Source organism: Protopterus annectens, chromosome 6.part0, assembly GCF_019279795.1.
Source record: "Protopterus annectens isolate FY-2018-M chromosome 6.part0, PAN1.0, whole genome shotgun sequence".
Taxonomy (NCBI): Eukaryota; Metazoa; Chordata; order Ceratodontiformes; family Protopteridae; genus Protopterus; species Protopterus annectens.
Genome location: NC_056737.1, coordinates 240,036,313 through 240,061,280, shown reverse-complemented (window position 1 = coordinate 240,061,280; position 24,968 = coordinate 240,036,313). Strand labels below are relative to the sequence as shown.

The window sequence follows — 24,968 nt, the reverse complement described above, 5'->3', positions numbered from 1 at the left end:
CAGTTCTGCAGGGCCTTATAGCCGCTCTTAATGCTATTTAGTTCCGGCCTCCCATCCATAGCTTTGGGATTCTACCCAAATGTAATGACTGCAACAGTGAAACACGAAGAACATGGTGCAGTTGTGTACACTTGCCATAAATGTAGATGTTAGAGTGTATTCACTGTTGTAGTTCGGGCTACCCACCCGCCATTCCCGTTTTTTCTGGAGCTTTTCTTTCCTTCACTATATTCTACAGCCTTTGTGGTGTATTTGTTTTTAGATGAAGGTAAAGTTTATGTTGTTACAATTGCATACATATATATATATATATATATATATATATATATATATATATATACATATTTGCTCCCCATTTGGGGGGGGCACGTGACATCTGCGACAAGAAAAACTGAAGAAAATGGCATGTTTTATACCCCTGACATCACGGAAGAACAGACAGCAACCGACGCAGGACTCAAGACTTTGATATTCAGGCCGACTGAGGGCAACCTGCCAGCAGATTGCCCAAATGTAATGACTGCAACAGTGAATACACTCTAACAAGTGCATTTATGGTAAGTGTACATGACTGTACTTTCTGCCTTCCCTTAAATTTTATTCCTTCTCCTCCTCATGAACATTATTTTGTATATATTCCCATAACTTCCATTCATTTTTTATGTAATTTGCACCTTTCCTTCTCTTTTCTGAAGATCCTTCTTCCAGTTATTTTATCTCTTTAACAGCATACTTCAGTTAGACTTAGATTGTAATTACCATTTTTAGTAATTATTTTTGGCATACAATACGATTAAACTTAAGGCCATATTATGTCTAGGCAATTTAGATTGTGTGTCTCAGCTCAAAAGAATAATTTCCTTCCTTACAGCAATTTTCTCCCTAATTTTTCTGACAGAGTGCTCTAGTGTAGTTTTAAAATTTACTAACTTGTCACACTTCCAAAAATTTCTGGTCACAACTTTCTTCTCCATCACGCCTAGCATTTGCTATCTACCTAAATTCTTTGAAGTTTCCTCAGGGAATAAAAATAGCAATGCAAACACTTCCAAGCAAAAATCCTACCAGTATCTCCTCCCAATCTTTTCTAACCACCTCTGATTTTTATAGTTATGCAATATTTTATATTTCCTACTAAATTCCTACTAATTCCTTTTTAACATTTTTTATTCTAGGCATTTTATGCAGTGTGTATTCAGCGCAGTTTGATCTTCAGTATATTCTAGGCAGAGTTGTTTTTACAGTACATATTCAGTGCACACATTTATGTTATTTTTACAGTATTAATACATTTGTATAGTCAATATATTTAACACAATTTATGGCAGTAGTTATTAAATACTGTATTTTAATTAATTTTTAATTTTTAGTTTTCTTGGTGGAATGTATTTTATTGTGTTAATATAACATTTGCATTGGCACTTTAAAAGGAAGTGATTGCTTAATTACTAATGAATTTGGCGCCAAAACGTTTTTAAATATGTATTTTATACTGATGTAAAGTGGTCTGAAGAAGTCTGCTTTTGCAGATGAAAGCACTTACCACGTTATTTAGTGTACTTTTAATAAACAGTTTTTAATTCCTTGTGCCGAGTCCTGTTCACAACTTGACTGTCAACCTAGCAGAGACGGATTGCTGTCTCACAGTTTTGTTTCTGGTGTTGTATCAAGCTTTGGATTTGTTTCAGTTTATCAGCTATGGACAATTCAAGTACGGTGATCGAGACTTCATTGGACAAGGATATGTTGGGCACCTTGAAGGCGGAAATAAATATTTTGCGTGAAAACGTTACCCGCCTGACAGACGTAGTTGGGCAGTTACAAAAAACGATATGGGACATCAAAAACGCCACTCCTGATGCAAAAATAAGCTGTTCGCCAGGTGTTTCTCATATTTCTACACAAGTGGATATTCAGAATGGTCAGGGCAGACTTAATAAGGACTTCAGTGAGGTGGCTAGATCGAGACTGTTGGGCAACAGTGTCCGTGATACTAGTCATGTATCCGACAAGGATTATACATCCGAAAAGGAGTTTACATTTGATTTCTCTCTTTTTCAGGTTGACGAGGATTTTGAACGTTTGGGAGCCCGTCCCAAACGTATGCAACCTGTTAAAACTTATACCATGTCAGCTAAACCAAAAACGGACTTGGTTAAAGGTACTGTTGCAAATTCTTCTAGCCCAAGGGGCAAGACTGTTAATGCTAATCCTATTACTCATGAACATGGTAACTTAGATAAATTTTTTATTAATGAATATGATTTTAAAACTAATAATAATCAAAACAATATACATAAAGACAACTCTGCCAACCATAAGGGTACAGTGAAAGATATGATATTGGTTTAGGGCAATTACTTTTAGCTGTTAAAAGTGTTAAAATTGACCGCATATTTATTGAAATGTATTAATTTAGGTATTGTACCAATGGGCTTAAGGTTTTTTAAAATGCCTATGGGAATAAATTTGGATATAGATACTAAGATGGAGTTCAATAAAATGTTTGATAGCTTTGGTATTAGTTTTATGAATTTAATTATAAAAAAGAATGATGAGAAATTAAGTGTGTTAGTTAGTGAGGTAGAGAAGTTGAACAATGACATTGTAACTGATTTAGTGTTCCCCCAATGGAAGGATTTATAAGAAAAACAATTTAAATTAGCAGAAAACAGAGCAGCCAAAATATTTGATAGAAAGAATAAAAGTCACGTGACATGGAACAATATCACTATCATAGGGCATACCTATGGAAATCAGAGACTGATAGGGAATATCACTATGAAGCCTCAGATAGGTGGGAGACCCACAAATAATTTGGATCAAATTTTCAGGTGGGACAATATTTCACACCTTCACACAAGGAATTATCGACAAAGGAACCATCAAAACAGATGGTAAATAGTGACGTAGTAAATAATTATGATTTATCCCCACAACCGGAAGCTGTTTTCACTATAGAACCTGTGTTGGTATATAATAAATCAGATGATGAGGTGGTAATTGCATATAAAGATATGAAAATATTTAACTATACTCCAGGAAGAACATTTTTCTTTATTCATGAAAGGTATGAAATATATACCAACAGTTAAATTTAACCTGACTGATATAATAGCAGAGATAAAGTTATTTTGTCGCAGGCTCAATTTGGCACTTACTATGCAAAAGAATGTCGAGCTGCTACCTTTAAAAACACTTAAGAAAAAAAGTACTTGTATACCTATGGCACACAGAAATGTTTTAAATTTTGAGGATCTCACTATATATAGATATAATCAGTGAAGTAAGACCTCTTCTTTCTATGACAATATGTCCCCTAAAGAGAGGAAGTGTTTGAATGAGTTGGTCAGTGATAAAGATATACTGGTTATGAAACCCGACAAAGGGGCTGGGATAGTTTTGTTCAACACTATGGATTATGTCAATAAGATACAAAATATTTTAAATGAGACAGGAAACTATGAAATAGTGTCTCTTAATGAAGTCAACATAGGATATCACAAGATTGATCTAGCCCTGGAAGAGTATCTTATTGACAACAGGATTACGGTAGACACTTACAATTTTTTAAAGGTTGATTTCCCTGTGCTTGCAACAATAGTAGGCATACCTAAATCCATAAGGATATTGTAGACCCTCCATTTCGCCCAATTATTTTGGGCAGTAAATCTAAGACCTACAATATAGGAGTAGCTATAGATAGATGGGTCAAACATATATATGGGAATACACCGCACCTTGTAAAGGACTCATGGATGTTTTTGTCTAATCTCACTGTAGACAAATGGAAAAAGAGCCTGCTATACATTACCATAGATGTCATAGACTTATTTTCTTGCATCCCTAAAACAGAAGGTCTTGAATATTTTAGTGAGAGTTTAAGAAGATATTCTAACCTTAGTTGGGACCGTATTAATCTGATAACTGCCATGATGGAATTGGTATTGGATAATAATTTCATTTATTTTGAAGGGGAGTATTTTAAACAGACACGAGGTGTGGCTGTGGGGGCTTCATGTGCTCCTGTTTTTGTGAATTTGGTTATGTTGGAATGGGAGAATCAGTGTTTATTTAATAGTATATATTTTCAACATGTTGTATATTATACAAGATTCTTGGACGATATATTCCTGTTATGGGATGGACCAAGTGAACTTTTTAATGAATTTATGGTACATCTAAATCAGTCCAATAGTTTTTTGAAATTTACGCATAAAGTTAACAAGGAAGGCATTGCTTATTTGGATACGTACATAAGACACACTGACTCTGGGTTTCAGTCAGACATTTTTAGAAAAAAAACTTTCTCAAATGGGTATTTGGAATACTCAAGTAATTATCCTAAGCATATATTAAGAAACATCTTTAAAGGACAATGTATTCGGGTGGCAAGGATGTCCTCTAATTATGATACAATGGTCAAAGAAATACATTTTATTAAGAATATGTTCATTAACAAGGACTACCCTTTACCATTATTGAATGACGTTGCTCTTTATGTTATAAAAGAATGGGGTAAAAAATACCCCCCCCCCGATATTAGGAACGGTACACAACTATAACAATGTTACTCAGTCATGCAAAGTGGATAGGTTTGAGCCCAACAAAGTATGTGTATTAATGTTCTCTCCACATGTAAATGAAATTAAAAAAATTTTGTTTAGACATTGGAATGTTTTGATTGTTGATGAAGAAGTGAAAAATGTAGTTGGTGATCGACCATGTTGTGTATATAAAATGGGGTTTAACGTAAAAAGAATATTGGAGAGTGCTAAAAACAATCTGAACCATAAGAAACAGGATGCCTTTACCAAAAAATGCGGTTCATGTAGACAATGTTTTACAATGTTTTGCTGTAGATGAGAGCAAGGGATGTAAATTGAATGACATTAATAGGACTTGCATTAAGTTTAAGAAAGGGAACTGTTATAGCACCAATATAGTATTGGTTTGATATCTTGCTAAATGTGTGTCCTGTACAGCTTTCTATATAGGGAAAACTGAAAGGCAATTTAGAAAGCGGATTTATGAACATCTATATAGGATTAAGGTGCAAGACACCAAAAATGCCTTATACAGACATATAAAGGAGCATGGTGATACTAGTGTATTCAGATTTGCCATAATTGATCAGATAGTCATTTCACCACGGGGTGGTAATTTCAAGGCACTCCTTGGAAAAAGAGAAAGTATGTGGCAGATGATGACTAATGTCACAAAGTTCCCTGTTATCAATGAATTTATTTCTATTAAACCTTTATTGCAGTTATTATAAGATGTTGGTTATGTTGAATTTTAACTGACATAAAACCAACATATGTAGTATGTGTGATATATGATGTTAGTGACATATTTAGCCTTTACACCTCCTTTTTCTTTCTTTCTTTATTTATATATTTATTATATTTTTTTGGTGTTATGACCCCTTTATTGACATTTTATGCAGTGTGTATTCAGCGCAGTTTGATCTTCAGTATATTCTAGGCAGAGTTGTTTTTTACAGTTACATATTCAGTGTAAACATTTGTTATTATTTTTACAGTATTAATACATTTGTATAGTCAATATATTTAACACAATTTATGGCAGTAGTTATTATTAAATACTGTATTTTAATTAATTTTTAATTTTTAGTTTTCTTGGTGGAATGTATTTTATTGTTTTGTTAATATAACATTTGCATTGGCACTTTAAAAGGAAGTGATTGCTTAATTACTAATGAATTTGGCGCCAAAAAGTTTTTAAATGTGTATTTTATACTGATGTAAAGTGGTCTGAAGAAGTCTGCTTTTGCAGATGAAAGCGTTTACCACGTTATTTAGTGTACTTTTAATAAACCGTTTTTAATTCCTTGTGCAGAGTCCTGTTCACAACTTGACTGTCAACCTAGCAGAGACGGATTGCTGTCTCACAGTTTTGTTTCGGATTTGTAACAAATACACTTGTTTTAAATAAAGAACCACAAAAGCAAAGCAGAAAACACCACAACAAGCACCATTAACAGAGAAATACTGTGCCAGAGTAAATCCAAGCATTCATAAAATAGTGCTTAACCGTGACTTCATTGAAAGATTTTACCATAAGTCCTTAGAGCAGTCAGAAATTTATCAGAACTATGAATTCAGTAATGGGTTTTACCTGATTTCTGACAGTTTGGACTTGCTGTAGAATATTTTCTTTCTTGGTCATTTAAAATTATTTCAGGAAGTTCTTTTGCTGTAAGTCTTTGAAGTGTAGGATTCTGTATGTGGCTTTAATGTGTCAAAAGTAAATAAAGCACCTTTGTAAATGGTTCTACATGCCCTATGAAATGCTGCAGTAGTAACCACATCCCAGACATTAAATATTTCTGTGACTTTATGACCGTATTAAATTTTCTTTCTCTAGTGTGTGTGAAGGTCATGGCTGGTTTATAAATCAAGGAATTAAAAACAGTGCAGTAACCTTTCAAACTTGATGAGTCCAGTGACCTTTGTAAGTCTTGCAAGAGTGCTTCCTCTACAAATTGTCATCTGCTTGTTAAACTACAAATACAAAAGGAACGTGGGACTAAGTAAGATTTGTCTGCATTTCCTGTAGATAAAGCCACCAAATAAAATACATTAAACAGACAGATGGCTAAACAGATTTTAAAAATGAATCTTGGTATAATTACTATTTGGTAATTGTATGGCTCCAAGGAACCAGGCTGTGTAACAGCCCAGACAGGCAGATGCCATATGGTCACACTTTACAGGTGTTCTTTATTTCCTGGAGTTTACTATGCCCCATTGTCATCAGTAAAAGCACAGTTTTTGCAGATGTGGACAGTTCTTCAGTTTTCAGGGATTTCAAAGCATAACATTCCTGCACTACTATAATAACACAGTCTGCATTCTTACATTGGATATTACTGGGGATTTTTAGAAATCATTTTATTACCCATACAGAATTTTAAAATGGCTCTGTCAGTGCTTAACTACGCTTGGGAGAAAAAAAATTATAATAAGTAATGTGCTAAAACGTCTGCGCAGGGTTATAGTTAAGACAGTAGAAGGCAGAAGTTCTGTAGTTCTCAAAGTAACCTTTATAGACCATAGTAGCCACCATATGTTCTCAACTTTGGTGTACAAGATCAAAATGCTAACGATAGACAAATTTCTTTCCTCAGCTTTAGAAATGTGTACATCAAGTGCATTTTGTGTTGAGTTGTAAAATAATTGTCAGAAATATATGTACAGTTTGTGGGAATGCAAGGTTACTAAAAGCTACAGCCAATAAATTTGACTTTTTTGTAGGCTTCTGTAATATCCCAATTGATTATATTTAAAATTTTGTTTCCAGTTTTCAGTGTTGTAAATGTCTTTTGAATCCCTGTTATCCTGTTGTCTAAAGTGTGTCTGAGGTCTGTGGTAAGTATGCATATAAATGAATGTTCTGACACAGAATATGGACACATGGCTATAACCTAGTGTACAATTAAAAGCAGCCATACTTTCTAATTAGGGTAAATCCAGAAATGAAGAAGGCCAATATAAGAATGGAGAGATTTCTAATTTGATAGATCTTTTAGGAGTTTAACACAGCTTATATTTAGAATGAGATTTCTTTACACCATCCAGTAATCTAAATTCTGTTGACAAGAAGTAAAAAAAAAGAAAAAACTGTTTTGCCAGTGTCTCTTGATTATAACAACTTACTCACATTAGTGGAATGAGCAGAGCCAGAAATGTGTCCTGTCTGAGTTGTTTTTTTTCTTCTTCTCCAGTATAATCACGCATGCATATTCATCCATTTGTTTATGAACACTTCTATAAATTATCGAAATGTACCTAAAGTCCATATTTTACAGGTATGTTCCACCATTTCATATTCTTACCCCATTATAATACAATACTGTAATCTATGCTCTATACAACATTCAAAAGAATAAAGAAATAAGAAGTGACCTAATTAAATTAGAACTGTAAAACCCATTAGGTGTTTATTTCGTACATGCTGTCCTCCCTACTTTCCATCCTCCTTCTCTAATTTTCTTAAAAATAAGGCCTTTAAAGCTCTCTCCTTCCATCATAGCAGTATACATATAACCCCCTACTTCTCTTACCTTAAACTGCTCTATAGTTTCTTTCTAATGTGCTTCGATAAAGCTTGGAATCTTCCCTGACAATCATTTACTGATCCCAGTAGCTCTCCGGTCAGTCCCCAACATCTGAATGTTCTTGGTCTTTTACAGCACATCTCTACTTGTTCCATTTCTTAATCCAATGTTTAATGTCTTGATTGCCCAGATGTTGTTGTTCTTGCTCCTCCAATTGAATCATCAGTTTCTCCACTTTTCCCCCCAAAGGTAGTCCCTCTTTCTTCCATTTTCTTATAATTGTTTTTTGCCTGCTGTCATTGGTAAGCCAATTACTTGTCTCATTCTTGTATGCCTGCTTGATATTTTCCCCAAAAACATTTTTTGGGGAAGTGACCACATATATATTATGTGCATGTGTGTGAGAATCACTCTTACTGACCTCTAAATCTTCCTCCTCAATTCCACCAACCATTCCCAAAAACTGTGACCAAGTTCTTCCAGCTGTCCCACATCTCCAGTTAACATTTACCATCCCTATGATTAGTTTCTCTAATGTAGCTTGGGTATAGAAATACTATGAAGAATTTTCCATGCAAACATGTGAAATTTCCTAGACTTTGTAATGTATCTTGTTAACGTTCCCCTTTCCTCCTGCACTATTGGAGCTTGAATTTACCCCATTCTCACTGTTGCTTATGTTTGCTTAACACTTTTCTCACTGTCTGCCTAGTTAAATCCCTTCATATTTGTAAAAGTGATCTCACTTTTTTCCCTTACTCTCTCCTCCAGTCTATTTGCTTAATTAATTCCAGGATTTTATTGTTATCCCTATTAACCTCTCTGTTTTGGACCATCTACTCCTAATCCACTGAAGTTCCTATTCTCTTCTTTCTTTCAACTCAGACTCGTCCATCACTTCACTTCACAATTACAAGTCCATTCCCTACTAAGATTTATGGCTAGAATCTCACATTTTTTTTATTTAGCCCACCTCCAAACCATACTCCCATACGACTAATTTTTCACCGTTCCTCCCACTGAAATGACCCTCTACCTTCATCTATCCCATGCCGGATCTTTCCATATATTTGAAAATTATTTTTGTACCTCTTTTATCCATGGCAATCTTAACTTCCATCTGTCAGACTCTGTTAGCACATAAATGGGGTCCCTTTTGTCCCTTCATTCCTCTTTCCTTTCCAATTTGGCTTATATTCTATGTTAAGTAATCTCAGTGTTCACTGTTTGGCAGGCTTATAGTTTTGGGGCACCCATTTCCCCCTCTTCTACCAAGTTAGCAATTCTTTCCCACATTACTCTGTTTTACCCCTTCTCATATAAAATCCCTAGATAGTTGCTTCACCTTCAACAATCCCAGCCCTGTTAAAGTCCAAAGGGCCTCTTCTACATGTATAAACTGAGGAATAACATTAATTTTCAACTCCTGAATCTTCTGATCAGTATCCAGATTAATAGCATTACATTTTTGAATCGGTATCCTTATGTTGTCATATATTCTGTTACAACAGTGTTCAGCTGTCCTCTTGTAGGTATTAACCAGATGCCTAAATATTAGAACTGTTCTACCCAAGTATCATCCCTACAAGTTTGTGATTCCTTCCTCTGTACATCTTTTATTGCTATAGGCTTAGTCTTTTATTCATCTTGTAACCTGAGATTCTCCCAAAAACCTTTGATTATTCACTATATTTCTTTCCCATCTGACTCAGTTTGTAGATGCTAATAGTGTTGTCTGCGCTACATACCATCTTTCCCAGCATAGCACCCCACAAGTGTCTTCTAATGGTTGAGTTCCTAATTCTTGTAGCCAAGGGCTCAATGTACAGATCAAATAACAGTGAGGGTACTGGGCACCCTTGTCACATTGCGTTGTGTTTGTTTTAGCTGACAATCTTGCTGTTATCTTCATTCTTAGAAATGCACCAGTATGTAAACGTACAGCCTTCACTCAGCTGTCTGCCATACCCATCTTTCTAGCTGTTTCAAACAGGTAACTCCATCGTACGTTGGATGCTGAAAATGCATTTGATAAAAGAGATTAGAGCAACGGCGTTATTATCTTGAGCTTCGTGTATTAGTAGCAGTGTCTTAAGATTGTCCATAGTTGTTCTCCCTGATAGATTGCCTGGACATATGCTTTTAATTTATAGGATAATTTCAATAATTTCTGGGCTTGTATTTGCACAAAGCACTTGTAATCATAATTTGGAATAGAGATGGTTCTGTAAGAAACAGATATAGATGGGTCTTTGCTCTCCTTGTGTATCACTGCCACCACAGCCTCTTTCTAAAATTTTGGTGGGAGACTGCCATCCTGAAGTTTGTTGAAAATGTAAACCCACCTATCAATTGTTTGGTATTTCCTTAAGTCACACACTTTCATTGGGATGCAACCACTTCCCAGGAGATTTCTCTTTTACCATTTTATCCCATGCTTCCAAAATCTCCATTTGTTATTGGAGTCATAAGAATAGTAGTGCCTGCTTCCCCTTACCTCCTAAGGTTTGTATGAAACTGGTTGTAAAAGGCACCCTCCCATGTAAATTCTTTGCCTGGTTACCTTTGTATAGGTTTTGATAAAACCTTCTAATGTCCATTCCAGAGTTTCCTCCATTCGTTGTCCTCCTCCTGCTTTAATCCTATACACACCTCTCTCTACTACTTGCTGTTGAAGTCACAGTACCAGTGCTTCAGTGGCATTGGGTCTCATTCCAAAATATAGCTTCTGTCACTATTCTCCTAGCCCAAATATTCTGATCCTCTCATTCTTGTAAGATCTTTTTAATCTCACTCTGGCTTTCATTAGTACCACTGGTTTGGCCCATTCTCCCTTTGCAGGATCACTGTTTTTTAAGCTTGTCCTCCCTACATTTCCTCTTAATAGAATTAAGTTTTTTGAATTTGCCTTGAATCTATCTTCTTAGTCTATATTTAATATCATTCCACTCCCTTTCAGTCCCTCCCTCTTGTATGTTTTCCACCCGTTTCTTACGATCTTCCTTCTCCAAAAAGAAGATGGCATCCTCCAGTGTCTATCTAAACTTTGTAACTGAATCCCTGTCATTGCATGATCTGATGACGTGAAGGGATCTTTTGTTTGCTTACCCAGTAAATGCTTGCATTCTGTTGATGTACATCACTTATCAGTCTTTGCTTAACTTTTATGTTGGTGGGAATAATTATTCTGGCTGTCTCCACTCCTCTCCCATTTCCAAGTATCACCCTCATTCCTATCATGTACAGTACTTTTAAGAATCTACTTTTCTTACTGATCCACCTACTTCTGGGTCCTTTGTCCACTTAGCATTTAGATATTATTGTATTCCAGTTTCCTAACCAAACCATTATTCCTTCCTGAAATCTCATAAATTCTGCTAATAGGCTCCTTAAAGATTGTACACCAGTATCCAGAGAGGGAGAGATGCTGCATCTACCGTGATTAGTTCTGCTTTTAATCCTAGTATGTCTTCCTTTCCTATCCTATCATATGTCTTAACTATAATTTCTAATGACCAAGTTTTAATTTTAGTATAGCCACCCCTCTTCTTGTAATCTCCCCCTGTGGAATCGGCTACGACAGTATAGCAAACCCCCTTTCAGCTTCCATGGTCTTTATTCATTTTCTCACCCAATCTGTTTACATCCCAAAATTTAATATAACATAAATATAGACCCAACATATCATCCTATTTCCTTTCAAATGTTGCTGTCTTGTGTGGCTTCCTGTTAACCTACCTCCCAGTTTTTGTTACCATCATGATTCAAATCTGCTACTTATACCCTGTTATTTCCTTCTGCAAACTTCCCCTTCTTTAACAGAATAACTTTATGCATGTTTTCTAACAACCTTTCTGCTGTCAGAGTACCAGATTTCTGACAGTATACTGTAATACCAGTCATAATTATTACATTGTCCTACATTTCCAAGTCAATGCATTCTCTTAATATAAAGGTCTTGTATGAGCTCGTGTTTCCCTTCACTCATTTACTCCTGTGTGTAATTTATTCTGTATTAATAAAAGCCAGAAATTTCCTGCATACTGTCTCAGCCCTTCCTTCCATCCCACTTGTATACATATTTTATTTGCAAAGCAAAGCCGTTATCACAGTAACACACCTCCTGTGTTACTTTACACAGTATCAGGTGGGTTATGAGCACGTCTCCTTTACTTGCTCTAATCTTCAGTGACCACTCTTCCCACCATGTAGCATCTTATTGACCTCCTTGACCGTCTGCAATCACTTCTCCTTTACCTGAGCTCCGCATTCCATAATTCACTGCTGGTCACCATTACTAAACAACATCCTTTGCCACCCTCTGATAGAGCAGTGCTCTAGTGTCTAAACTTTTCTTTTAAACCAACTTAACAGTTTCTATAATCCACAGCAGTCCTAGCATGTTAGTTAATCCTATGTTGCCGTGGACCTACACTTGTTGTTATAGGTTGTTGTCCTGCTCCGTTTAATACATAGTTACATTCTATGTTTCTTCCTTATCCCGAGAGGCCTCTCTGAGAGCTATTTTTTTGAATGAAAAGTCACACCAAAACTACTTAAAAGGCCAACACAGAGAGATGGGAGCCTCTCACAGTTCTATGTTCTCCCGCACTTCTTCCTGTTCTGCTTTCCCATATCACTTCATTACTCACTGGGAATCATTTTAACATTCATGTTCCATAAACCTATCCCTTACTACATGAACATGACATTTTTCTACTTAGTGGTTCATAGTGTCATGAAAATTGGGCTGACTCAATATTCTGTCCTCTGTCACTGGCAATGAATGTTTGACTTCTAGCAAATGGCATTTGAAGCACTTTAAAACTATACCTACTATGCCTTGGACACATACACATAGATCTATATGTACATATATTGTATATGCACATGTAATATACCCAAAAATATAGTAGTCTGGCAGAGTGTTTGGGCTTATGTTGCCTATCTTATTGCACATGGCAGGAAATATTGCCAAAGGAGTTGTCCCAGATCTGGATTCTTCCATAAGCTTTAGAGCTTTGTCTGGCGCTAGAAAAAAACAAAAACAAAAAAAAAAACAAAAAACAGCAAGATGTTAAAAGTATTCGTACTTTACTACCATTGAATGTTTAACTGCTAGGAAATGACATATGTAGCTGTTCAAAACTGCAACTATCGTACCACCACATATAAAAATATGAAAGTAGGGGTGTACCCAGGAAATTTGCACTAACCTCCACAGTGTAGCTTCCTCCCTCCAAGAAAAACAGAATATACTCTTCTGGGTTGCATAGGAATATTTCAGCACAAAAAAAGTTACTGAATTATTTAACAAAATATGTAACCATACGGGCGTTTTAAGTGTGCTGTATTTTATTTGAATTCTAACATGCATCAGTGCTCAGAATAAATTTGTTAAAATTCTGTGCTGTGGTATGCATGATGCAAGCCTGAATATGCCTTTTCCAGTAAAGAATTCTACTTAAGACTTGTCTACAGATCTTCCATTATTTTGTTTTTCCTTACTTGCCCGCCAGTGAAAATTAATTTCAAAGAACTTACATAATCAGTATGGCTATCTTTCTAGACTTTGCCACATCAGAATGCAGTCTGTAATGCATGGTGTATTTTAAAACACAGTAGTTTTCATCAACTTATTTTATTTTTTTGGCAGAGGGATTAGAGAAGGACTGAACAAATAAGCATTCTACTATAACTAGAGGCTTTACATATCTACCCAAATATTCATGTCTGTATGTATAATGTGTGTATGTGTATAAAGTGTGAACCTCTACATTCATGTGTAACAGAAGCAGCATTTGTCTTACTGTGACTAGATTTATAACTTCATTTATACATATGTTTATGCCCACCCCACTCTCGGAGTGGTCTAATTTCAAAAGTCCTGCTGACCATCTTGAATTGCAGTACTTATCAAAAAGAAAGGAGGAAATTGCACTGCGCACACCAGGGCCTAGGCTTGGCACACGTTTCACCATTCACAGGAAAGGGTATTGAGGTAGAATCAGCAATTGCAAAAGTCATCCCCAGTGAAACAGTTGGCCCACAGCATAAACCACTGGATGACGCAATCGGCTGCAAACAGTGGTCAGAGAAGGCTCCCAAGGTCAACCGAGAATAGGCTGAAGACCTGAAAGTTGACTGGAGAGAAAGCACAACAGTTCAAGGAATTATTCGGGCCTTTAGCACTCTAAAAAGAGGAAGAAATAAGTGGAGTTGAAGAAGAATGGCAGTGCCTCAAAACAGTATGTGTGAGGACTACAGAACAGATAAGTGGCCAAGGCAGGTGTGGAAATAAGGTACATAAGGAAAGCTGGTGGTGGAATGCAGAACTCCATAAAGCCATCAAAAGAAAGGAGTGCATGAAAAAGTGGGAGATAGAAAAGACTAGGGAAGACTACTGGTTGGCTGAGAAAGGAGTTGCAATAAAGAACATGGCATTAGGGCATGATAAGCACTCTACCATCTTCTAGAAAGTGATTCCATGGATGGCCCAAAGAAGTTCCATCAGGTTGCAAGGCAAAGGCAGAAAGATAAAGAAGATAGTCAGGCACCTTTCATAAAGGATGGCAGCAACAACCTGCTCACCAGTCCGCAGGACATCAAAGACAGGTGGAAGGAGTACTTCCAGCAACTTCTGATTGAAGAAAGCCCCAGTAAAGCTGTACTTTCCCAGACACCTCCTGCAATGAGACGAGGAGGAATCCACTTTAGAAGAAAGAACAGCACCAAGGGAAATGAAGTCGGGGAAAGTAGCAGACTCAGATGAGGTCACAGCAGATATGATAAAGGTAGGGGAGAAATGGCTCCTGAGGCTACTCATAGCAGTGTGAAGAGACAGGCATATTCCAAATGACTGGAGAATAAGCATATTAGTGCCAGTGTGTTCAAGATCTAAGGGGACATTCGCAATTGTGGGCAACACAGAGGCATCAAACCCCTGTCACAGTATATGAAAGTTCTGGAGAGGGTGATTTATTTTCTACTACTCTGTGTATTCATTTATCAGATGGGAGATGTGCTACATCGTGATCTGAATCCAAACTGCTCAACTGACCCAATATTTGCAGTGAGACAGATAGTTTGAAAAGAAGGTAGAGATGAGGAAACAGTCCAACTGGACATAGTTTGGAGAAAGCATATGACAGGGTCTCAAGAAAGCTGATCTGATCAGTTTTGTGGTGGTTTAAAGTCCCAAAAACATTAGTAGAATTAGTGCAAGCTATGTACAAGGACCTACTGACTCTGGTACGAACAGTGTTTGGTCTTATAGAGGGGTTCTGAGGGGGAGTGGGTATGTATCAGGGTTCAACTCTGAGCCCACTGCTTTTCCTACTGGTGATGGACTACATTAGCAAACCGATCGGTGGGGAAAGATCAACAAAGTTACTGTATGCAGAAGATGTGACATTACAGGCAGACTCTGAGCAAGAACTTTAGCAAAGGCTAGAGGAATGGAATGCAAAAGTGAAGGCACATGGGATAAAACAGTATATAGATAAGACAATGGTAATGCAAGGTATATAAAACAGTAGTGTGACCAGTACTACTGCATAGTACAGAAACCTGGGCAGTAAAGACAGAACAGTTGAAAAATCTAGATGTGATGGAAATGATGTGCCTGAGATGGGTGGTAGGATGCGCACTGAGGGACAGGTGAAGAAATGAGGGTGTTAAGAGCAGAAGCCAAAGTAATTCCAGTTTGTATAAAAGGTAAAACGTAACAGTTTATGGTGGTTCAGGCACATATGCAGAAAAGCAGATGTCAGTCTGGTGAAGATTTGGGGCAAACAGGAAGAAGGCAAGAGGAAATGAGGGCATCCAGCAAAGAGGTGGATAGATTTTGTGAGGGAAGGTCTGTAACAGTCTGGCATGAGTACTGAAGAAGGCAGTGAATCAAGAGAGATGGCGTCAGTTGACCCGACAACCTGACCCCATGTAGAAAATGGGGAAAGGGATGATTATGATCATCAGTGTGAGATTTTAGATCCTCATAATATTGGAAATAAATACCTAACCTCATCTTCACAGAAGAGAAGGCATAGTTGATGTGAAGGTCGGCTGTTGTGGTGGGGGAGCAGAAAAAAATATAAAACATAGTTGAAAAAAAAAAAAAGATCCTTCGTGAGACTGAACTGAACACAAAGGTTATCTGAAGGCAGGTTGAGTCCTGATTGGGGGATGGAATAGGAGAAGAACAAAGAGGAAAAGATGGCCTTTTAGCGAGGCACCTGAAACTTTTAATATTAAAGCTTCTGTGCTGAGACACTAGAGACAAAGGATTGTATTCTGTTTCTGCAAAATGTAAAGGAGACCATTTTCTTAACTGCATTAATTATTTAATCTGGGAGGCCAAGGTAAAATCTGCCCCTCCCACCCCTATTCATAAATAATGTTGTATTGCTGCTATATTTTTTCCAGTATTTCAGCCACAAATTCTTGTCATGGAATACCGCCAAGAGAGGATTTGCTAAATTATCAGAAAAAGCCCTTATCTGCTCTGCTGGATAGCAGCATCCACAGGACCACCATGCATTATGCACATTATACTGTAGATGCACTACATCTGAAAATACGGTTCTACTGTGAAACTGGGTCTATATTAGATAATCGAACTTTCAAAAAGTTCGACTGTCATATGGTCTGCACCATATGATCGAACTTTTAAAGGCTTGAAAATCTAATAAAAAAAATAAACTGCACAAATAACCTACCTGAATGTTTTAAGCAGAGGGGCAAGCCCCCATACACCCCCACACACCCTGCTCTTTAAATATACCAACTCCGAGATTGCACTACAGTGCAGAAAAGGGAAATCTTCCCATTCCGTGCTGTACGGAGATCTCTGTTAAAACATTCAAATTTTCAGAAATTCGATCATATAGTGTCGACCATATGACAGTCGAACTTTTGAAAATTTGATCATCTAATGTGTAGACCCTGTGAGACTTTAGTACTGTATTGCATCCTAGGCTAGGTAGGTTGCATGAAATTCTCTGCTGAATATCAGCTTTATGGTGCACATCGTTTCATCATCCATAGCCCTTCCCTTTAGTGCAGAATCTTTTATTTTTGCCCATCAGAGTACTTGTGGCCATCTTTGTCTGTATTTCAAGGACTAGCATCCTCCTCCTCTTCCTTGCGCTTGTGTTGGTAACTGTTAGTATCTAATCTGCATTCCAGAAAAGGCAAATAGCTGTCCTTATCTAATGAAAGAGCAGGTGAACATTTTATTCTTTCATGTAGTTGTCTTACTGCAGTTACCATCTGCATACACATAGAAATTTCCTGACATGTAGTTCTGTTGTCGCAATTAATCCTGAATGGAATTATGTCATGGGTGGCATGTTGTCTGCCACCTATACCAATACCTCCATTTGTTCTCTAACTTCATTAGGAAACTGAATTTGTTGTGTTCCTTTAGTCCCACCTGTACTAGTTCTAAAGTGTCTGAAAAACTTTGGTCTATAAACATGTTTTTGTAAGTAAGCCTTTCTTTCTTTAACATACACATCTGGGGCCAGTTTTCAAATGGGATGTTTTCATTGCAAGTCTACCCTGATTCTGAAAGACTTGCTGTCAGTGCAGGTCCTATCTGAAAACAGTTTGCACCTGGGGGCCAGATTCCAAAAGATCTGGTCTCAGCCTGCTCTCAGTGTAAGTGGCCACTTACACTGAGATAAAGTCTTTTAGAATCTGGTCCCTGACCTCAGATCACAGGAGTTGATTAATTGTACATGATGTCACAAGCTATTGCATTTCTATGTTGGTGTTTTAGACTCTAGAGAATGACCTACCTAGTCTTATAGTATTTCTTGATCTTAAAAAAGCCTTTGATACACTCCCCATGTAGTCAGTCATAATAGACTTAAATTTGAGTAATAATCCAATCATCATTCATTGGTGCAATATTGGCAAAGTGGTTGGGCGTACACCCTGAAAGTAGTGGCTTGATTTTCTGACCCAGGTCTTATCAGTCAGTGGTACTCTTAAGAGTTCTGTCTTGGGTCCTTTCATTTTTAATGTATTTCTGACTGCTTTTCCATTTTCCAGCAGATCTGCTGTGTGGAGTTTGTTGATGATTCTAACATTGCCTGCAAACGCAAATTATTATTGAACTTGAGGTGTTTATCAACAGATGTGCACATGGGTCAACCTAGTAAGAGATTCCCTTATGATGTTGATAGCAGTGTGCTCAGACATTTGATTGGTATAAGGACCTAGGTGCCCCATTTGTTTGTCCTTTCTTTCATTGTCCCATGTCCAGGTTATTTTCAGTAAGAAGTTACTCATTTAATATGTAGATAATTTTCTCCCAGATCCATTGAAGTACTTATACCTGGATATAAATTATTGGTTAGACCATTGATTGAATATGGGTTCATTTTCTGTATGTACTCGTACAGAGGCAAATAAACTGGAATGTATCTTGCAGACTATTCTCCCATTTTTCTTTGAGATTAGAAAACTCTAGTACAGATGTCTTTTACTATGTTCATACCTGTGTTCTGTGAATTACCTTTTGATGAGGGAAGACCCTTAAAAGACGTACAAAATGTGCTGCAATGATGATGACCTCACAGCTTTTAATCTTACTGCTCTGTATCATGTACTGATACACATAATGGTTTAGCTTTCTGTATGGACAACACCAAATGCAAAATGAAATGTAAAGCTTTTAGGACTGCCATATGTTGTCATCATCAGTTAGGTCTTCTGCAGTTAGTATTCATGTTTCAAAATAAAGTTGTGTACTTTGCCAATTAAAAGTGTAATTCAGATTCCAGCAGTCTACAAACTTTGTAATATCCAGTCCTGGACGGAGTATCTGCTTTTGATTAGTGACCTATGAGATGAGAGTTGCCATTACCCACCCAGTGGGGGAGTGTTGTATTCCACACTCTTTCTTACTGGTTTCAGGAAATGGTGAGTCCATTCCACCATAATTTCTATGGCTTTTGACACTAAAAGAATCAGACAATACAAAGGAAATAGTTTCCTTGGTTTCCAGGCTCCACAAAATAATAGAGCAGTGTCCTACTGTATTCTACTGTATCGGTTAGAATTACAATTCTAGCTTTATATATTTGGTTTAAAATTGCAAAGGAGAGTAGTTGATAAAACCAGTGTCATTTTAGTGTGACATTTTAAGGATGGCTACCAACTCCATCGACGTAATGATAGATTTCATTCACATAAAGAGTGATTGCCACTCGTGGTACGCGAGACTGTTACCCTTCAGTTTGTTAGTAGTAGGAATTTCTGCATTTGCAGAAGGAATTTCCATTTGAGCAGGAATTTATTACAGAAGGAATTTCCATTTCGATAGATGAGCACTTGGATTCATGTCAGAAATTCCTGTATGTAACAGGGATGAAACGCATAGGATGTTGGAGTTAATGTGGCAGCATTTAATTAATACTGTTCATTGTGTAATCCCTTTAACAGTATTCCTGATGCAATTTCTTTTCATCACTGTAGAGACATCTGCTAAAGAAGGGTTGCTACTGTGGTGTCAGAGAAAGACTGCACCCTACAAGAATGTCAACATTCAGAATTTCCATATCAGGTAAGGAATAAGTAAGTTCCATAGGGTTTGGGATGTTCATCAAAAGTTATAGTTTCATGAATATTCACACAAAAGTGGATGCTGTTTGTTTTGCTTTCTGGTTAATTATGACAATTTTTGTGTATAATTTAAACAGCAGTTTTGACTTTCCAATGATTGGTATAATTTTCCAAATGCGCTTTTGATAGGTATGTTGTTAAAACTGCTTAGGATAGGGTATGTTATGTCATAATCCACAGTGCTCCTACTTACCTAATGGCAGCAGTCTTTGCAATTTTCCTAGAAGACGTTATTTGAAACCAAAAATGCTAATGTCAGAAGCTCTGTCTTCAGTAACATTGCTACGAAACGGATACAAAGAGCCTTCTACTGCATCCTCCTTTATTTATACCCACAGGATGTGCTCATTAGTCTTTGTTAGGAAATTGGCTTTGATTTCTTTTTTCTGGAGCTATTGTCATTTTCTTGGACGGCAGCCTGGTATAGTAGTTAGCACTGCTTTCTCACATTGCTTTATTTTGTGGTTTGATTGTTGCCTGGGGTGCCTTCTTTGCAAAGTATGCATGCCCCACTGTCTGTTTTCATTGGGGTCTATGATATACTTGCAAATTCTAAAGATGTGCTGTGAGATGATTCGACAGCACTGAAAATACCTCCTTGTCAAGCAAGACAGTAGTTAAGAGATGTGGGTAGACAGTTCTCTGTCCTGTGATCACTATGTGGCTACCGTAGTCAAGAAATTCTTTATATCGCAGCTAATTGCCAAAGGCGTGTAATCCCGATTCAGGGGAGTGATTAGTCCCCTACACTAAGCTATGGACTGACCTATTATAGAATACAAAGCACAATTGGGCATGTACATCACTAGACATACTTAAAAGTAAATAAACAAACCTAGGGTTCCTAAGTTAAAAATATCTCTGATCTTGAAAATCTTAGTTACCAAGATGGATTGAAGGCCTTCTCCTTGTACTCTGTTGTATAGACTCCTCATGGGTGATTTGTGACTTTCTTACTGTGCCATTGGGCACCTATTCCTTCTTTACCTCGTATTTCAGAAAGTCAAACTGTGCAGCTGACACTAGAGCCAGACATCTAAACCTACATCAACAAATAAATAGGACACTATGGAAGGATAGGTTCAACCTCTGCAGTGCTTGCCTGCTGTGTGACTCATCGCTGTCTTAAGTGCAACCTGGATGATTGGATGGGTACTATTAAATATGCAGTAGGACTAGCAGGCCTCACCCTCCTTGAAAAAGAATGTAAAGCCAGAAGGGCAGTAATTTGACAAAGGTGTATATGGTTAGAAGTTTGGTTATCCTTGTATGTCGTACTATCTTGTTTGACAAGTCTGTAAAGTGTCCTTTTCCTTGTGTGTGTGTGTGTGTGTGTGTGTGTGTGTGTGTGTGTGTGTGTGTGTGTGTATATATGTATGTATATGTATACGTGTGCTGTTTGAACATGTTTGCATTTTATTATGGATCTAATCCCATCTAGGAGTACTTCTGTGCCAACTTACGCATGTTGATAGTCAGGAGTAGCTGTGTCCATATCCTCTAATAACCTGAATAATTGGAGAATGAATGTTATCATCATATGAGTATTTTTTTTTTTGTCATATATGTGGCTCTGTTCTGCTGATGTATGTGTAGAGAGCAGATTACTATAGAAAGCAGGCATCCTGCAATACCAGCTGCCATATTCCAACATCACTCCTGACTAGAAATGTATGCATTTTTGAAGTTTAGTGCTTTTGAAGCTTGAAAACAGTTTTAAAAGATGTAATTTTAAAGCCATTAAACTAAGGAGTCATTGGCAACTTCTCTTTTCACTTGTTTGTCCTAGCTATTATAAAGCATCCCTCTGTAATCCTACAAACTAATGCATAAAGGGTCATTAGTCCAGTACTAGACTTGGGTCTTTTCCCATGCCTCCTTCTTTGATGCAAGGGGATGCATTTGAATCCATTTTAGCATCTGATTTATTTATTTACTGAAATCTGTTTACTGGGAAAGTCCTATTGGGCAAATTACCCTTTTTCAGTGGATACCTGGGGAGAAAAGCCCCATAAAAGTTGATTCATTGCATGAGCAACATTTGAAGTCCAGGTCAAAAACATTTAGAGCCAAACGTGTGCATTAGTAATTGGTAGAACAAGGTCAAACTACTACAGTAGTACACGGTTATAGCAGTAACCAACATATCATTTAAGTGAAATGCAACCAAGAATGCAATTTATATAACAGAGACTTCTGAGGTACAAAAGCAGCCAAATGCATATAGACATATGTTAATAAACGCACATGGTTTGTTATCCCCAAGAGCAGGATTGTAAGAGGAAATTTGTATTACAGCAGGTTACATATAAGTGAGATCTGAATGGTGGGGGGAAAAGGGTATACTAGTGAAGTCAGGTGGGGTAGTAGGACAATAGAAGGCAGAGGACCAGTGGGGGAGGTTTGTTTATTCTGCTCCCATTCTAGATCCCTCTTGACATGCTATTTGAGGGGCTTCTGTTTTTTTTTTTATTTGATTTAAATATGCCATTCCCCTTGTTAATAGTACTGTCAATAAAAACCTCTATTTTTTTGCCAACTGTTAATTTAATAGTATGGCACTTACTTAACTAGTTTACAGTTACTTTGTACTAATCCAACATAATTAAAGCCAGAATGCAAAGTGACATACGTTCCTCCTGCCCTCCCATGAATATTAATGCCATAAACACTCACAACGTTTATTCCTATACGTGGGTGTGAAACGGCCTTTGTTTTTATATAACAAAGATACATGAGCACACTTTAATTATTGCAAAAAAAATGTTTTGCGCCTTTTTAAACATGATTTTTAACCTGCAGCAGAGATTCCTAATGTTATATGTGCAAAAGTGACCAAACTCAAAATATGCTGTTAGTACAATTCTGTGAGCAAATTCACATATCTTGAGGAAACCGTAGAAGACTGTTTAAGGCTTTGAATCTTTGTGGTTGTGTAGGTGTTCAGAAATTGACTGCCAAGAAAGCTGAGTGACTTTATCAACTGCATTAAGAAATTGTTATTTGATTGGTTGAATGGCATGATGTTTGATGGCAATTAGTTTTGGGCATCAGCAAACAGGTGGAGAATTCAACTGTTGTGATCACATTTGTATCATGTTTTATAGTAGCAGAAAGTGGTAGTACAGTGCAGATGGGAGGCAACGGAAGGAAAAAAGTCCAGTTCTGTATGTAGGTGCTTGTGTCCGACAGGAATCTGAATACCCAGCAGCCGACGTGGAGTTGAAAATATACCATGGATCTGAAACTCAAATGACCATGACGACTACATGAGGACTAGTGTACACTGAGCTGCAGACCATATGACAAGTCTATTTTAATAACTTCAATTTATTAACTTTAAGAAATTGCACTTGAAACCTATTCAAGGGCAAGAAGTGTTTTTTACTTATGTTGTAGAAGTAAATTATATTTGACTTTATATATTGCCCAGTAACCCTTGTGAGAAAAACTATGTTGCATGTTTGCTTTGAACTGAACTGAAACTGAAGACCTTTACACAGAGCACCTGTGAAATTATAAAAATAAATAACTTGAAAGTGAAAACATGAATGATCTTCCCACTGTTCTGAAATTTCTAAAATACACTAGCTGCTACTAGTTTTACTCACAACTGTTCAAGTAGAGTGTGTATGTTATGAGTGGGTGCACTGCTTTTAACTGTGAAGAGTCGCATAAATATAATGGCACAGTAATGCAATTCATTTTGTTGCACTAATATATATATATATACAATCCCTCTTCCCCACAGTGAAGACTTATAAATGGTCATTTAAGATAATTGCAAAAAGTCTGTAAAGAACATGAACTTTGACTCTTTATGTACTGGCACTTAACACAAACATAAAGAAAACTGATTGCTGACTGTGCTGTTCATTCCTTTTTTTAAAGTTTAATCTCTGTACTTAGCTCTTTCATCTGTAAAACAGACTTCTTTGGAATACAGACATACATTTTACCATGAACACTTTTATACACTCTTAGTGTAATTACCCTTTGCTTTCATGCAGTTACTTTCTCTGCATACAACTTTTGTCTGATAGTGAAGAAAGTGACGGACTTAATGACCACGTTAATGTATGTGAACTTGTCTTGGACACTTGCACTGCCCTCTGAAAAGCCATATGAATGATCATGCAACAGTGATTGTATAACTGTCCTGTACTTTCACACACAACCTTCCCCCATCCCTCCCCAAAAGACTGTACTCTTTTATGATGTTAGATTGTCTTAAAAGGCAATGAAAGAATGGCCACAGTAATGCATTTTTTTGCTATAGTCAGACACACGTGCAGTGCTTCCACCCCTAACAAGTCATATCAGCGAGTGATCAGTTTGGCTGTGGTCATAAAGCTGCCCTTTGCTTTCATACACTGAGACCATCGCCCAAACGATGCTTTTGACTATGACTTTGTGGTGATTGATAATGAAGAAGACAAGAAACAATAGCCATGACAGTGAAGGTTACCTTGTCCTGTCATTCACAATCACATCCCACCCAATTCACAATGGTAAGCAAGTAAAAAGAACAGAGCTGTGCTCTGGCCCGTGTTATATTATGGCTGCCTACAGATATAACTAGTGTCCTGTAAGTATTTGTAAAAATAAAAATGCTTGTAAGAGAAAGAAAATATTCCTGAAGATAAGAGCATCTGTTTGTTGATTTCTTTAGTAAGATGATTAGCATTTGTCAGATTGCTCAGAGAACTTTATTTCATATGGTTGCCTTACATAGTAACGAGACAGACTTGGCTAATCATGTTCTTTTGCTATAATAGCGTGATGTTTCTTATGGATTATAATTCCCATTTAGGCTTCATTTATTTTTCTTATCAGGGTCATGGCAAATGCAGAAAATTCCACATCTCTAAAGAGGGTAAAGTAGGTAATAAAAACAAAAAAATAGATGAAATGTGTTCACAAGCTGCTGTGGGTGGGTTTGCATGCCACTCGTTTTGTTGGCATAGACTTGAGTATTTCCTGCCTTTATGATTATATTTCTGCCAAGTGTATGTATGCTGCTGTCAGTTTAAAAGGAAGACTGTAATATTAGGTTTTCCTATAGAATGATAACTTTAAAGAAAGCCTTAGGGGTCCTCTTGAACAGTTCATAACAAATGGGCAGGATTATGACCAGCAGAGCAAAGTTAGAAGAAAAAAAAAAAAAGGAAAGACAATTGGACCTGTGTAACAGGAACAGTACGTTGCGAATGCGTTAGAAGTAATTGCAGCTGTGGTAATTTCAAAGTACGCC

The 24,968-nt window shown here is 37.0% G+C and overlaps 1 protein-coding gene across 6 annotated transcripts in view; it reads left to right on the top strand.

Moving 5' to 3' along the window:
- The window catches only part of ACTN1 (actinin alpha 1), a 744,367-nt gene that overhangs the window by 350,306 nt on the left and 369,093 nt on the right, over positions 1–24,968 (top strand). For all 6 annotated transcript variants that reach the window (XM_044073986.1, XM_044073984.1, XM_044073982.1 and 3 more), the window contains exon 5: positions 19,568–19,655. In XM_044073986.1, the coding sequence (XP_043929921.1) occupies positions 19,568–19,655 (88 nt within the window). The remainder of the gene's footprint in view (positions 1–19,567; positions 19,656–24,968) is intronic.